This window comes from Cuculus canorus, chromosome 15 (assembly GCF_017976375.1).
Source record: "Cuculus canorus isolate bCucCan1 chromosome 15, bCucCan1.pri, whole genome shotgun sequence".
Taxonomy (NCBI): Eukaryota; Metazoa; Chordata; class Aves; order Cuculiformes; family Cuculidae; genus Cuculus; species Cuculus canorus.
Genome location: NC_071415.1, coordinates 2,199,139 through 2,215,677, shown reverse-complemented (window position 1 = coordinate 2,215,677; position 16,539 = coordinate 2,199,139). Strand labels below are relative to the sequence as shown.

At 47.0% G+C, this 16,539-nt stretch overlaps 2 protein-coding genes across 6 annotated transcripts in view; both read right to left on the bottom strand.

Moving 5' to 3' along the window:
* Positions 1-576: 576 nt before the first annotated feature.
* JPT2 (Jupiter microtubule associated homolog 2) lies at positions 577-9,724 on the bottom strand. Its single transcript, XM_054080672.1, has 5 exons — positions 9,600-9,724; positions 3,828-3,976; positions 3,222-3,364; positions 2,273-2,318; positions 577-1,545 (listed from the first exon to the last, which is right to left on the bottom strand). The coding sequence occupies exons 1-5, from the start codon at positions 9,641-9,643 to the stop codon at positions 1,361-1,363; spliced, it is 567 nt and encodes a 188-aa protein (XP_053936647.1). The 5' UTR covers positions 9,644-9,724; the 3' UTR covers positions 577-1,360.
* A 5,552-nt stretch (positions 9,725-15,276) lies between these two features.
* The window catches only part of CRAMP1 (cramped chromatin regulator homolog 1), a 46,212-nt gene continuing 44,949 nt past the window's right edge, over positions 15,277-16,539 (bottom strand). For all 5 annotated transcript variants that reach the window (XM_054080594.1, XM_054080595.1, XM_054080596.1 and 2 more), the window contains one exon: positions 15,277-16,186. In XM_054080594.1, the coding sequence (XP_053936569.1) occupies positions 16,022-16,186 (165 nt within the window). In that variant the 3' untranslated portion in view covers positions 15,277-16,021. The remainder of the gene's footprint in view (positions 16,187-16,539) is intronic.

The window sequence follows — 16,539 nt, the reverse complement described above, 5'->3', positions numbered from 1 at the left end:
AAAACACATTGGACAATAAGCACCTAACATCAACATTCATACATCAGAGCTCTGGATGTGATCAGAAAGTCCACTCAGAGAAAAAATGACGTCCTCCACAAGCGTTTGCACAAAACAAGTACATCTTCCAAACATGATTTAAGATGGCCAGCACAACCAAAAGGTTTGTGCTGCTCAAGTCTTTGTTTCTGCAGCTAAGACAGTTGACAGCACATCTCAAACAGCTACAGCTGTGCTCCAGGGAGAACTCACACAGCACTCCCAGCCTTAGCAACACAAACCCAAGGCAGTCAGAGGCAACCAGGAGGCTGACCAAAGAAAAAAGAATTCACCAAGAGAGTCAGCACAGACAAACAAATGCACTGTGGTGAAGACAGTGGAACAGTCTTGGTTTCTGCTGGGTGCAACGTGAAGACCTTTGCAGAAGCTAAGGCATTTCTGTACATGTTGGGTCCCAGCCAGCAGGCTGCACACCTCAGTACATTCTCCATGGTAAAGGTACACTTCAGGTTGCTTCTGCTCAAAGAGTACCATAAAGCTATTGTTTGTATCCACATCATCACCAGAAAATGAGCAAGCACCCATCAAGGACACTAAATAAAAGTCTTGTAGAAGCACCTACATGAAACAGTACATTGGCCCAATATTATCACTTGCCAAGAGTGAGCTATAGTAATCTGGAGATTACTGAAGGCATCAGAAAGGTCTGAATGCTCTGGGGCAGGGAAGACCATATTTATTAACATGATTGTTTGAGTTTAACGGAAGCTTTCAGCATGTTTTGTCCCTGTCTCAGCAATCATGTGCTGCAAGGCAAGAAAGGAGAAAGAGAACCAGAGACTGAAGACACTCAAGACCACAGCAGCACAACATGTTCCAGTGGACCATGTTTACATGGAAGTTACTGCAAGTCAACTCACGCTGCAGCTGCATCCCATGGCCTAGAGGAAAGCAGAGTCTACCCGCTGTGCTTCAGAATCTCAGTTGTGGCCTCCAGGCCCCTACCCACTCTGAGTGTTAACCGTAGGGATAAGCCTGGCTCCACAAGTGTCCTGAGCCACCAGACAGAGAAAAACCTAACAGTCTGAAGAACTCACCACAAAGTAGCACTGATCTTTCACAAAGTTACATCAATGTCCCCTCTGCCACCGCCGGGCAGTTCAGTACTCGCACCTTCCACAATGCCCCTTCCCTCCCCAGCCCCCCCTCCCCAAATCATCACATTATTCTCCCTACACGCGTTAGCGCAACCCCCCTCCATCCGCTTCAGAACCCACCCACAAACAGTCTACAAACTGACCTCGCAACCACAGACAACAGTTTCTGTGCGGACCCCGTTAGGGAGAGTGAACGGATGACCCTAATAGAAGGCAATACTGGATTTCCCCCCTGGCGGATTGAGGACTTTGTTGTGTGAGCGTGGTCTCGGCCCTAATCGGGGCTCGTGATTGTCTATCTTGGCTTCTGGCTCCTTGCATCGCTCCTCTTTGCCCAGATCTTTTTTCTCGCCTCCATCTTCCAGCTGTGGTTTGATATTTTCTGTAGCTGAATAAAAAGAAAAGTGATTAGATCAGCTTGGTGTTCTATAATGCCCAAAGTGCCTCATCTTCTGTGGGCTTCATGACTTCCCTCCTCTCCCACCCATGGTACCGTCAGGTTTCTCTGTATCCATACATTTTTCCTGAAGGAAACCGGTGCTGAGGAACAATTTCATTCACAACTCCTCTCTTCCTCACAAGGATACACAGGCTGAGCAATGTACCCCCAGAATCACCTTGGCAGAGTTAGGCAACAAGGAGATGCAACGCAGCAGTGAATGCTCACAGCCTGAGCTGGGAAGCAGCGTTCCCACCCCGCGTTAACGATAGCTACCTGAGCAGTAATGCATTTTGTTGGTCAGCTATTTGTTGTCTACAGCTATGGGAGGCCAAGATTACACACCGGAGGGAGATGGCAAGGGAGGAAGCAGCAACCCGATGGGATGATTTTCTATCTACACAGATTCCATACTTATCTGTATATACACACACAGTATCAAGGTATATATATACCCACGCATCGTATCAAGACGTACGCCTGCAGTGTTCTCCTCAACAAGAGGAAGAGGACCATTTCCCTGAGACCGGTGATTAGATTTCTGACTAACAGAAGGAAAACTCGGCTGTATTATCCTAAACACCAGCCTTATTCTCGTGTTTTTAAGAGGAAGCATATGAAACTAGTCCTTAGAGCTTATATATAGAGAACAGAGAAAGAAATTTCTCCTCCTGACCTTCTAGCTTCTTTGGTGTTTCATCTTCTTTCAAGACAATGTGATCCTGAAAAGAAACCAAAGCTGTCTTAGTACATTATACTATGATTCTCAAACAGTAGCTCTGCCACAAAACCCTTTAGAAAGCTTATCTTTGTGCCTGATCCAAGTGTACATGTTGATCCTGGCAGAAGCTCACAGCTACAGACGCTGTGTGCAGCCCCACATTCCCTCCACCACCACACAATCCCAAAAGCAATGGTAGAAGGGACCTCCTGGTTATGTCATGGTGCACATCTCAGACCATTAATTCAGTGAAACACAGATGAAGACAGGATGTCAGTTCACTACAGTCTTAAAACTTTGTTTACGATAAACAGTAGAGTCCAAAGGTCTAGAATCACCATTGTCAAGCATGCCCCACCACCCTGGAGAAGACAGCATTTTCAGCTGGAACACCAGCAGCCCCAGACACTTTTGTCTGACATCACAAAATCAAGTCCATGCCGGTCCTCAAAGCTGATCCTGAGTTTGCTTCCTCACTACTGATCACTGAATCTCCTGCTCAAGCGCTCTCGTGTTAAATGCAGACCTTTATTTCAGGGGGGTGAAGGGAATAGCCCGGCCACATGAAGATTTATGACTGGTGCTCAGTGACTTTGCAAAGCTGGTATCACAGTCACCTCTGCCAAACTGCAGAAGACAGAAATGCCTTCTCCCTATCCAGCTTAAATGCCTCCTGGCTGTCTACCTTGGACTCCAACTGTACCTCACTCACAAGGAAGACCAAAGGCTTTGGAAATACAGTCGTCTCTTTGAACACACATCTGCAGCCTAATTAATAGTTTTATGCAAACAACAGAGCACGTCGAGATCTGATATCCCAAAGAGAACACATTATCAAAAAGAGACCTCGGAACGCCTCAGAGCTGCTGGCTTCTTGATTTGACAATGACGGGAATACAAGTACCTTTGGCTTGTTTGGGTGTGCTCGCACAACGCTGGGAGATACAGGAGACCCAAAGATATCACTTGTCTTCCCACCAGGTGGATTCATGCGTGGACGAGGCTGAGCAGAACCAGAATCCTCAAAAATACCACTTTCTTTTCCTCCTGCAAGGCAGTTGTTAGATTTTTTTTTTTTCTAAATGATTTAGATTTACCACACTATATTAAAAAAACCCCAAAGATACAAGGCTTCAAAGAGCTCTAGGACCCTCCTACTGACTAGAGACTTAGTCATGCCTGCCTGGAGATACTACTTGCCATCCTTTTTGACAAGAACTCACTACAGTGCCTCCAATTTGGAGCTGTATAATAGAAGCAGTTTGCTTTCATCATTTCCTAGACCTCAAAACTCTGAAAGAATTAGAGTAACGTGCTAAAAAGTCTGTGAACATGTAGATCACTGAAATATTCATATCTTCAGAAGTCTGAAGAGATTTAAGCCCACTCAATTTGTGAAAATGCAACATAAAAAGACAGACAGATCACAGTGTTCCGCTTTAGGAATTCAAACCCAATTCTGAGCTGTAATTCAGAGCCCAACAGTGGTGAAGGAGGTGGCTTCTCTTACCTGGAGGGTTTGTTCTTTTTGGAATGTTTTGAGGTTCTTCCGATGCTCCAAAGATATTGGATGCCATTCTGTGTGGCCTCATTGAAGAAGAAACTTCTTCTGCACTCCCAAAGAGATTACTTGAACCTCCTCCTGGGGGCTTCAATACCCTACAGTGCAGAACGAGAGAAGCAAGAGACAAAACTTTGTTCAAAATCTTCCAATAAAATGTTCTCGAGTTCAGCGCAGGCACTGCCAACCTCGTGGTCAGTCACCTTCACCATCATGTTCTCGACGATTTCTAGGAATGGCTGTAACTGCCACCAGCACAAACAGCTGCGCTAGCAGTGGTGTTCAGAAACAACAGGAGATGTACAGAAGGCATACGGCTCTGGGTATTATTTTAGAAGTAACCATTACAGAATCAGACTTTCTGCTAAACTGCACACTCCAACTCGGCATCTGTGGCACAGCTTCAACTTATCAGGTCTTAAATAAAAGCAGACATTTCATACTTACTAAAAAAAAAAAAATCAGCTATTTCCAACCGCCAGCTATCATATCAGCTGCTGCGGAGTTTAGAATGGGAAGGTAGAACGCCAAGCAGCCAAATTTTTAGTGGTCAAGATGCAAATCCATTAAGACCAAAGCTTGGCACCAGAGGAAAATCAAACAGATCTGCACAAAACCCGGAGGTTACAGAGGAAATGGACTGACTTCTTGAAAATCTACCAAAAGTCACACTCGTCCTTGAGGAATAAGGCCACAGTTAACACCTATACCTTGTTCAATACACTGCAAATCCTGTCCTAAAAAGGAACCGAACCGCCACCTGAGAGTAGAACCAGTGGAATTGGAAAGATAACAGAAAAAGCATGAGAAAGTGATGAATGCCCAGGTATCAAATATAATCTGCACATTTATTTCTGCTTGACCTATTACCTGCAATATTAGCAGCTGAATTACACCTCTTTGCATCTGAATACTTGATCTGAGACCTAAATTAACTTCACTTTTATACAAAGAGAACAGTTACAGATTACAAGATCTGCATTCCACTCTACCTGAGCAGAATTCAGAAGTCAGTGAATTAATACAGCACATCCCCTCCACAGATCTGCGACAAGCGCAATCTGTCTCAGGCTCGATGTCTGCCAGGCATAAGGAGAGGCTCCCTTCAGAGCCAAGACCTACTCCAAATTAACTCTAAGATATAATTTCCCAAAAGCAGAGATGTTTGGCTGCCCAGTCAGAAAATGAGCTTTGTCAGCATTTCTGATCTCCGAACGCAGAGAGGAGCTCTCTTTAGGAGGAGAGAGAGAGAGAGAAAGAAGTTCCTCTTCTAGGCTGGGAGTGGTTTATCCAGACAGAACCAGCCTCAGAGACTGTCTCTACTGGCCAATTCCAGTATTTTAATCCCTAGTACGACTGTGGATTTCATGAACCCCAAGAGCTTCAGAGAGTAACTACAGTTTCAGTGGTCAGGACAACTGCCTTGTCCACTTCACAGGTAAGATCACACCTGAGCAGACAGTTTATTTGCAGTCCAGCGTCCAACAGACAAGTCCAAGTGTGCTCCAGGCTTCCTTAGAAGATCTAAACCTACCAACAAAACGGGCAGCTTACAGAGAAATAAAGTATTTTGACTATTCACAATAGTCTATAAACCATGAGGCAGTTCAAGCACTGAAACTTGGGAGATGGGAGGAAGAGAAAAGGGAATGATAAAAAGAACCTAGAGGAGTTTGGGAATGGGCTCCTTGTAAAAAAGCAGGTCTGCTAGCACCCCTCCCATAACTGAAGTGACTTCTAGCCTTGCCCATTCTCTTCAGCTACAAACACTTCTCATCTTTCTTGAGTTCCAAGTATGATATCAAAGAGACCGAAAGGAAGAAAAATGTGCTTCATACAGATGGAGTTTCTGATACTTTATATTAACACTACTTACCACACTGTTTTCCTAACACACGCCTACAAGCGTAGGAGGGAATAACAAAATAACTACATTCAGATCTTTTTGGTTTAAGAAAAACAACTGGTCACAAGAATCAAATTACTTCTCATTCCTGCAAGTAGATATAAGAACTCTTGCAGAAAAAAATTCTAGAGAAAGTAGATTTTAAGATTAAATATTTTGATTATTCAGTTAACAAACTTAATCAAGCATCAAAACAAACCCAACCCTGGTTAATTTACATTGTCCTCCCATTTTCAGCTCTGTACCCAGAAACCCTGGCTGCTGCAATGAACAATCCAGAGGCATCACTTGAGGTGCTCCCAAGTCACTTTGGGACCAGCATAACAGGGGTCTTTTCTGCCACCATCACCCAAATAAATGTCTTGACTCCACAAGCACCAAGCAGATTTGCCTCTTCAATTTCAGGAACTTCTAACTGCTTCCTTCCAAATTTTCCATCAACTTTCAAGTGACTGTGACACCAGGCCCATAAAATTCTCACTAACGCAAAGCCAGATAACCAAGCCACTCACAGGAATTACTAAAGATGATCTCCAGGTACAGCAATAAAGCCTTCCAGCTCACGACAGCAGAGAGGACAGTTTTGCGCTCCTTCCCTTCACCCAAAACCCGGGGAAAACAGAAAGCCATTTCCTTGCTGTGCTGCCATGGGAGCACTGCCGACCTTCTCGTACTCCGTGTCACTGTGTTCTAGACCAAAGTGACACGCACGGATCTCCCTCACCAAGTAAGAAATGAGACTTCGCCTGTAGATCCTACCAGTGGAAAACAGCATCTGAAACTCAATAAGCCAGTGTGAGCTGCTTCAACAGTGCACAAGGAAATTCAACATATACTTCGCAGTCATTTTATTTTATACTGGTATTAGGCCAGCTTAAATGAAGAGATTTTTGTGCCTTGTAGCCAGATAAGATAGAGGATCCTTTTTCCTTTGTGAAGAGAGGAGGGGAAGAGGAGGTGTTGCTTTATTCTTTTAAACAGTAAAGAAAAAGAAGCTCCTTCGTTTTCTACAAAATCTAAACCTGCCTCTTCTCCTCCCCTCCAGCAGACCAGAAGTCTGTCAATTTATCTAGTACAGCTAAATTCAGAACGCCACCCTGAAAGTTTAAAAGCCTCTACTAATTGCTTTATTCTCTCCAGGCAGGATTGAAGAATTTTAATTAGTTCTTCTGGACATTTTTCTCTCCCCCCAACATGGTAGCACACTTGAATCTCAATGCCCTCTCCTCATCAAACCTTTCAGCCGACCTATGGAAGCAGTGCCAAGACTTATCCACTACTTCAAGACACGGCTATATAAATAAATCTATATTTTTAATCCTGTCTGACAGTTCAACCCTGAAGCCCTACCAGCTTTCCAGCAGTTCTAACACAGCCGGTGAAGCAGGAGAGCTGCAATACACACGAGACCATCGCTAAAGCCACCAGGAGAAAGGCGACCAGGAAGCTGGTGTTCAGGTGTGGGACACCAGTCTCTACGGCAAAGACCAGACTGTGACCAGGAGCCCTCCTGCTGCTGGAGCAACACAGACTCACGGTTCCTTACACACCTCCCTCACCTTAAGAGCAAACAGCCAGCTTTGTTAAGTCAGCTACACTCTCAATTCAAGAGCTCTGCGAGATCCTGCGGTACCACTGACGGGGAGGTGACCACTCTCACCTTTCCGAGATGGCTATGTGCCACATTTCAGCTCTACCCAGCAGCTGTGGAATGGCTCCTGTCTTACAGGAAGTAAGGATACATAAACGCAACGCATCTTTACAGTCTGCACCAGCAGGGCGGTGAAGTTCTGCCCCCTGCGCTCTCAGCGCAACAGCAACTCTTAGACATGCAAGCCCTAGTTTTATTTTGGAAAAGCAAAACTTCCTTAAACACAAAAAGCACCGTTATTAAAGTTTAATAAAATTAATCTAGGCAGTTAATTCGATTCACCAATTAGCTGTTTGGTGTATCGGTGCATACGCTGATTGGATCAGTGGACACACATCGCACTGGACATTTTATTGAAGTAGAAACTGTCATTAAAAACACTTTTAGTATCATTTATCTCTAACAGTAAGACCTCTCCGTTATGAAGTTCTCGAAATGCAAAGCATTTGTTTCAAATTTTTTCCTCTCAAAGATTTTCACATTGAGAAGTCATTTTTTGCTACTTCCGCAGCTGCTGGTGGTTGCTGCAGATATTCGGAATTAGGCTCAGTTTTAATCAGAGGAACGTCTATACAGGAAGAACTGCAAATGGGTTCACATTATCATCAAATTTGGTTTTAGGGAATGAACAGAATAAGCTCTGGAAGAAGCGTCCCCAAACCAAGTGCTTTTTTGGCAGTGAAGGCAAATGGTCAATGGTCACTACAGAATCATGGAATCATGGAGGCTGGAAAAGATCACTGAGGTCATTCAGTCCAATCGTCAGCCCAACCCCACCCCAGAGACCACACCAGGAGATCCAGCGCTGCCTGCTGCGCTGCGGCTGCTCCCACTGCTGCCCACACAGCTCTTGCCTGCTCCCCGGCAGGATGGAACCCTCTGCCCCAACGCCAGGGAACGGCCTTTGCTTGCTGCTAACCAGGAAGTCACAATGGCATTCCAGGCTCGATCCAGAAACCCAAGTTATGAGTTAAACACGGTTTCAAAATTACCAGGAGAACAGAAACTCCCTAGAGACCACGCCAAGGGCAGCTTGTCCTCAGAAACCTTTTAAAACCAGATCATAGCTAAGAGCAACGGGAATAAAAGATGAACAAGTAGCACGCTGGTAGTTTCGAACACTTCCTTCCTTCCTTGCTGAGCAGACAGTCACCGCGCAAAGGGAACTATCCCTCCAGCTCCAAGCCTTCAGGATCCACGGCCTCACCCAGGAACAGCACCAGCACCCTGCAGCCCCAGCCCCACAGCGGGGATCGGGCCCCCCCCACCCCGAACCCCCATCACGGACACCCCCCTCCTCCCTTCATCACAGCCCCTCCCGCCCACCATAACAGCCGCCTCTCTGTTCCCCCCACAGCACGGCCCATCACGGCTCCCTCCTCTGCTCTCCCGACCCCACGCTCCCCCGCATCACAGTCCCTTCCCCCCCCCCCATCACGGCTCCCCCTTCTGCCCCCCACATCACGGCCCCCCTTCATCACAGCCTCCCTTTACCCCCCCTCTCTGCTCCCACCCTCAGCATGGCCCACCCCCTTCTCTCCCCACCACAGCCCCCCCGCCCCCTCTATCATGGCTTCCCCCTCTTCCTTCCTCCCAATCACAGCTCCCCCCACTCTCCTCCATCACAGCCCCCTCCTCTGCGCCCCCCCAATCACGCCCCCACCGCCTTCCCCATCAGCCCCCCTCAGCACGGCCCCCCCCCCTTCCCCCCATCACAGTCCCCCATCTCCCCCGCCCTCTGCTCTGCGGTGTCCCCCCCCCCTCAGCACAGCCCCCACCTCCGCGGCCCCTAATCGTGGCTCCCTCTTATGTCCCCCCAGCACAGTCCTCTCCCCCTCCTCCTCTCAGCACAGCCCCCTTCTGCCCCCCTCACCATGGCTCCCCCCTCATCATAGCTCCTCTCTGTGCCCGCCACACCCCTCTGCCCCCCATCATCATGGCTCCCCCCGTCCCCCTTTCAGCACAGCCCCCCTCTGCCCCCCATCATCATGGCTCCCCCCGTCGCCCCCTCAGCACAGACCCCCTCTGCTCCCCCCCTCAGCACGGTCCCCCATTTTCCTCCTACCCCATCACAGCCCCCCCATCATGGCCGCCTCTCTGCCTCGCCTTAGCTCCCGTTCCATTAACATCCCCCCCACCATCGTGGCTCCCCCCGCCTCCCCACCTGGAGCTGGGCTTGGCGGGCTCGGCCTCGGCCCCCTGGAACATGGTGCTAAGTGGCGGCAGCGCGCAGCGGGCTCTGCTGGCTCCCGCCCGCCCCACAGGTACGGCGGCGGGGCCGCCCCGCGCTCCCATTGGCTGAACCTCCCGCCCATCAACCAGCAGCCAATGAAAAGCCTCCCGCCCCGCAGGTACAGCGGCGGGGCCGCTCCGAGCTCCCATTGGCGAACCTGCCCGCCCGTCAAATGAGGAGCCAATGAGACGCCGCGCATCCCCTGCGGTCCCGCCTACCCCAGAGGAGGGCGGGAAGCTTGAAAAGGCGCCTCTCATTGGTCGCTCCGCGCGTCCGTCGGGCTGGGGGGGTGGGGGGTGTCACGTGGGCGGGTCCAGTAGTGGCCGCTGCAAACACCACATAGGAGGAGAATTGCAGCGTGGTTTGGGTTGAAGGGCCCTTAAAGATCATCCAGTTCCACCCATGGCGGAGACACCTCCCACTGGATCAGGGGCTCCAAGCCCCATCCAACCTGGCCTTGAACACCTCCAGGGATGGGGCAGCCACCACTGCTCTGGGCAACCTGGGCCAGGGCCTCCCCACCCTCACAGCAAATGTCCAATCTCAACCTCCCCTGGTGCAGCTTGAGGCCATTCCCCCTTGTCCTGTCCCCTGTCACTGGGGAGAAGAGCCCAGCTCCCACCTCTCTACAACCTCCTTTCAGGTAGTTGTAGAGAGCAATAAGGTCTCCCCTCAGCCTCCTCTTCTCCAGGCTAAACAACCCCAGGTCCCTCAGCCACTCCTCGTAAGACTTGTTCTCCAGCCCCTTCCCCACCTTTATTGCTCTTCTCTGGACGCGCTCCAGAGCCTCAACATCCTTGTTGGAGTGAGGGGCCCAGAACTGAACCCAGTATCCAAGGTGTGGTCTCACCAGTGCCGAGTGCAGGGGCAGAATCAGGGGTGGGTTTCAGTATCAGCTTCAATGCAAGGTGGAAAAGAGCTGAAGGTCACTCTTAGCTGTGAGCCTGCACCACAGCGCAGAGGAGCTGCACAGAACAAACTCAGTGTCACTGCACAGTTTTCTCAGTACATAAGTGGCAGAGATGAATCCTCACTCTGGGGAGGGAAAGGAAGGATCACAGAATAGCGCTAACAAGGCTTTTGCTGAGCTTTTTAAAAACATTCTTAATTATCTATTGTCCGGTTTAAGAACACTCATGAACTTTTTCAGTGCATACTTAACAAAAACTGCTATTGTGTATTGAAGAGACGTGTATAAAAAAAGGAATCAATTAATGACAGAGATCGTAGGATAATTCAACTCAAAAGAATCTTCTCCAGTCCAAACTCCTGCACAAAGCAGGGTGTGATGGATGAGACCATCCTCCCTGCGCCTCGTTCCATTTTGTCATGGAAGCTCTGCAGATGGACACTGTGCAGCCTCGCTGGGCTCCTCTGCCCCATCGGCCTCGAGGGAAAGAGTTTTTCTGGTAGTGGCTATATAAAACACAGCCTAAATGAAGCTCCTGCTGCTCTGAAGCTGTGAAGGAAGAAAAGCTAGAGGAAAGAAGGTAAAACCCAAGATACACAATACCCTTCTTAATGTGCCCTTTTGCTTGGTGAGCATTTTTTTGGCCCTTCTCTTCCCCTTGTCACTGGTGACCACAGCCAAAGGACATTCATGAGAGATCCCCCCCTGCTTTGACTAATTTCTGACACTTGTGGTTAGCAGACACTGCTGGGGATGGAAACTGTGAAGCCAAAACAAATCACAACCAAAACCTTCTCTCACCACAGTGAAAATAATGGAAATTCTGTGATGGGAGAAGTCTATGGATGTCCCAGTGGTTTCAGTGAACTTAGAATTTCACTTTGCATGGCTTGGCCTTACAGACACATTTTTAACACCAACCTTCCCCAGGGGCCATTATTATCTAAACAGAAGTTAAATGGAAAAATCGGATGGGGCACAAATGGCAAGTAAGACGCCAGACGTAAGTTAGACCAAGTATTAGTATGTATTTATGCACAAGAATAAAAACAGCTTTACAAGTTGAATTGGAAATTTAAACAGAGGAAGTTTAACAGCTTTTGTATATTATATTAAATAACCAAAACACCTTTTTCCAAAATTGGTAAAGAATAAATAATATAATTTACAATATGGTACAAAAAATAATCAGTAAGGACAGGCATTCTGCTTTATACATACACTATATAGGTATATTTATAATCTATAAAACAAATTCACATCTCAAACAAGCCAGAAACCTCAGATGATATGGCTTAACTATTATTAAGAGAAACAGCATTAATTTTGCTGCCAGAACCATAAGCCCTAAAGCAGTTATCATGTTTCAAGAATTAATGATAACTTATTGCCGTAGTGCTTGCCAAGGTTTCACCTAGTTAACAGTTACAAATTGCTGTGAAATTAAGAGATTCAAAGGTTTGAAAAGGTTAAAAAAAAAAAGTGCAGTACTTTCCTTATAAATGCATGTGATGTTTGAGCATAAAACCCAAAATGCAACTTAATTTGCACTCTGGGATCTGTGGAGTCAGTAAATGAGACGTCGTTATAGATTAGATTTGATCCGAGTTGTTTAGTTCAATTTAGAAATACAAAGAAGGGTGTCAAGAAGAGGCTTAGCAGTGCCATGTTAAGGACTATTTGTATTCCTATGCTTAGCAGGGTGAGCGATAAGGGACACAATGAATCGTGGGGGTCATCAGGATTGACATCGGAGAGCAAACCCCGTTAGCACACCCCCAGCCCTGGGTAGATGTAGTTCTCAGGATGCAGCGCAGCCTCTCACCCAGGCTACGACGACAACAGACACTGAACTGTCTGCCTTCACCTGGCTGAACTACTCGTATCTTCCTTATTTAAAACCACCAAACCAATCAGGGGAAAGCCTAGAGCAATTACTACCAGAACTGGATGCTTAGCACCCACGTGTCCTCTCCAGCCACCTCACAGTGCCCCAAGAAGGTACTCACATCAACCTCAACCCCCCTCCTGCCACACTGCAGGGCAACGCGCGGCATGTGCGCAGAGGCCAGGCTGAGCTCGCTACACAGGTGGGGTTTCCTGAAGCTGAAATAATAAACAATTAAAAAGTCTGTGCTTTACAAAAAAGCCCAAAATATGCAGACACATGTGCACACACAGATGTCTGGGTGCATACCCAGACACCCCTCCCCCCAATTCCCACAGTTTTTCACTTGGCAGTCAGGCACAGGCTGACACTGACTGATGCTGTAAAGCACATCCACCCCAATCCAAGCGGTGGAATTGGAGGTGTTTTGTAGTGACCTGTCACATAATAACAACAACGAATTCCACATCAATTCAACACTACAATGATCTCAGTTCTTTGCAAATTTTCCCCTGAGAAGCCTTACTTGCCCTGAAAGGGCTTCATTATTAAACTGCAGCAGGCAAAGCCCTGCGTTCCTGACATCACTTTCTGCTCCGGAACGACAGCGTTTAAGAGACTGAGGCCAAACATTTCTAACCACACCATTCCGAGTACTGAGCTGACCTCTGCCATTTGCACAGCGTTATTACCTGGCAGTCCAAGTCTACTTGCAAAGGTTCAGGATATTGAAGTTCTCTGATCTCATGGCATCGTTACCAACAGCCACTGTGCTGACTTCACTCTGCAATTCCATTATGCCCCAACAGCAACTGGGTGGGCTGAAGAAGAGCACCCTGACAGCTCCCCGAGCAGACAGCACAAAGTCCTCATGGATCTCGATGAAGTGCTCTGCCATACGAGTGCAGCAACAATGGGAACTTACTGCAAGCAACCCGAGTTAAAACTAGGGTCACATCCACTCCATTATCAGCACGGGTGAAGAAGATAAACTGTTTGTCAGGCTACCAAAACACACTGGAGGCTGCCAGGCTAGTCTTTCAATGTTGAGCAGTTTAAGAACTAGAGTTCAGATTATTTTTGTACGGTTCTTGATTAGAATGTGTCCCGTCCCCTCCTGCACATCCTGTCAGCCACAGATCCAGCAGGCTTCTCCCTCTAGTCTTGTTCTGTAAGTCCCAAGGATCTCTGGGGTTACAGCATATAGGAAAATCAGCGTTACTGATGTAAGAACCAAAACCAAGAGTAAACAACCTGGGAAAGACTGAGCCAAAACACCGCTCAACTGTAAATAAAAGTTTGAGAGGGAGAGACTTGAATGGATGTCACTCAAGATTAAGTGGCATCCTCCCCCCACTGAGGGGAAATGCTCATAACGATGCACTCCTCAGCATTCATTTTTCTGACTGCCTTCAACTTTCTATATTCTAGGTTTGCATAATTTCCTGGTATTTGCATCAGGATTCTCAAACAAGGCTCTGTAAGAATAAAGAGAAAGAAATAATGGCAGGGAGGACTCAATATCCCATATGATATGCAGTCAGAGTAGGAAGTTAGCTCACAAATTATCTGTTCTTCTAGTCACGATTGTTTTCTTGCCAGTAATACAGGTGTGCCTTCTCGGTGGCAACATTCAGTGTTGCTAATGCTGTTCTTACAAATCTGTCTGGTTCCTATGTCAAAGAGGAGAAGGTAGCAACCCAGTACCTGGGATCCTGGAACGTCAACCCCAATCTCACTCCTTGGGGTGCAATCAGGAAGGTTGCTTGAGGCTACGCAAAAGGTGCTTCAGAAACCTTGTTAAGTTTTCTCTTAATGATAGAAAGCATAAGGCAAACTACAGAGCAGTTAAAAAAAAACCCAAACCCTACATAAAGAGGGGTAAAACTGACTGAGGAAATAGCAAACCCAATCAGTGCATTGTGAGCAAGGTTACAAGAAGAAAATCCCAGCCAAATGCTTTGCAGAAGTAGCTGAAGGCAGGTAGAACAACATCCACCAGGTATAGTGCAAGTTGGGAAAAGGAACCCCTGATAACAGCCTAAAAGATTGAGAGGGTTTGTTTATTTGTTACTCATACAAAGGTGAGGTTTCTATAGGACCAGCCCCTTGAGTAAGTTCAGAGCTACTTAAAACAGCCAAGGGACATCCTTGTACTGGAGAAGCAGACAAGTGCTTCGAAAAGGGGCACAAGAAAGGTATTCTCTCTCCTGACCGGTAGGAAAGGAAATAGGAAAAGTCTCCTGAGTTATAAAGGTAGAATAAATGGAGAACCAGCTGTAGGAAAAGTAACTTTCTATTCCTTTGAATCCGCTGGTTATCAGGATCTGGGTCTAATTCCAACACTGACATGAAATGCATAGGGATTTAACAGAGGGAGCACCAGATGCACCAGTGCCTGGGAGGGACTGCAATGAGAAACGATGCCCTAAGCTACCACAGAGCACCTGGAATTCACAGAACAGGGAGGAAATAAGGAAGGACTAAGGGATTAAGGTAGGACTTGACACCTCTCCTCATCATAAGACAAAACAGATCTCACTTTAGCGTTAACGTAATATGTGTTTCTATACATTACAACACTCTTTCCTATTTCCTCCCCCTGAATAAGTCCTCAGTTTTTGTGGATAAAGATGGCATTATCTACAAGTTTCCAGCAAAGCCGAGACTAATTACGACAAAGCTTTCATAGTGATTCCAGTAAGTTCTTTTGCAGTGTTTTCTGACTTAAAAAGCAACCGTCCTTCAGGGAAAGCGAAAAAGCACCCTCCCACTTGTGGGATGAACTGTGCAATGTGATGAAGAGTCTCAAAGGTGAAGAACATGAGTGCAGTGAGGATGATTAGGATTGTGACATGTGATGGGGTCTAAAAATAGAGGAAACTCCCCAGAGATCCATGCAGTTGGGGAGTGGGGTGAATGAGAGCTCCCCTACAAAAACAAGAGGTACGTGCCCCTGCTGGAATGGTCAAACAACAAAACACAGCCAAAGAAACAATGTCTACAAAAACAAAGCATCGTAGAGTCACAGCACCTCTGAAGAGAGCGCAAGAAACTTCGGTTTAACTGACTGATAAAAGGTGTCATCTAGGACGTCATCAAGATGCAAAATGTTTCCTGGATCCAGGCCCACCCTTCGTGCTCCACAACTTCAACGTGGATCCAAAATTGTGGCATTTGATTACTATGCAAAAAAATAATTCACATGGGGGAGCTTCTGGCAACATCCTTCCCTGCTTAAGCATCTTAGGCTATTCCAAAGTACAAGTCTAGGACTGTCCCATGAATCTGCCATCTTGTCTCACGGATGCAGGGGATACACTGTTTTCTGTAGCACTATTCCATGTTCTTTTGTTCCCAGTATATTGCACATTCCGGGACCTGCAAGTACTTCTTCAGACCTTTGAAGGCAATACTTCTCTGTAAGATAGAAGCGCACAAGATGGGGACAACTGAGCCTTAGTTGCTTTTCTACAACCTGCCCTTGCCGTGATCCAGCGCTGCAAGCTCCAGCTTTAGCTGAACAGTCTACACCAGCCTGCTGGTCTCACACACTCACTGTGAGAGATCCCCGATTGGGGGACCACCACCTCCTCCATCAAACAGGATCTCCCTGCGGGTTGGCTCAGGTATCGATAGTTCCTGGGCAAGATCATTAAAACGAGATATGTAATCTATGCTGTTCTCGTTCATCATGCAAGCCAGCTGGGAATCCACCACCTAGAAGAGACATGAGAGAAAAGAAGAGCTACGTCAGTGGCAATGTCACAGAATCACAGAACTGTTTAGGTTGGAAAAGGACATCTTGACATCGTTTAATCATCTTGCTCACACAGGGTCAGCTGGAACAAGACGTCTCGGACCTTGTCCAGTCAGGCACTGAATTATCTCCATGAATGGACTGTCCACGACCTTACACGGCAACCTGTTTCTGTGTTTGACCACTGCTTATTTAGTGGTGAGAATCTGTCAAGGTGTGTGTTAGTTAATGGGATATATAGGTGTTTCTGTGGATTTGAAGTGATCCTGCAGCCCTTGGTCTACAAACCACCTTCAGAAGAATATTGGGTAAC

Excerpts from the sequence above, each read along its gene's own strand:
- JPT2 (XM_054080672.1), bottom strand. The coding sequence starts at position 9,643 with ATGTTCCAGGGGGCCGAGGCCGAGCCCGCCAAGCCCAGCTCCAG. Across the intron at positions 2,319-3,221 it reads CACACCCAAACAAGCCAAAG|GATCACATTGTCTTGAAAGA; the intron begins GTACTTGTATTC and ends GTTTCTTTTCAG. Across the intron at positions 1,546-2,272 it reads AACACCAAAGAAGCTAGAAG|CTACAGAAAATATCAAACCA; the intron begins GTCAGGAGGAGA and ends CTTTTTATTCAG.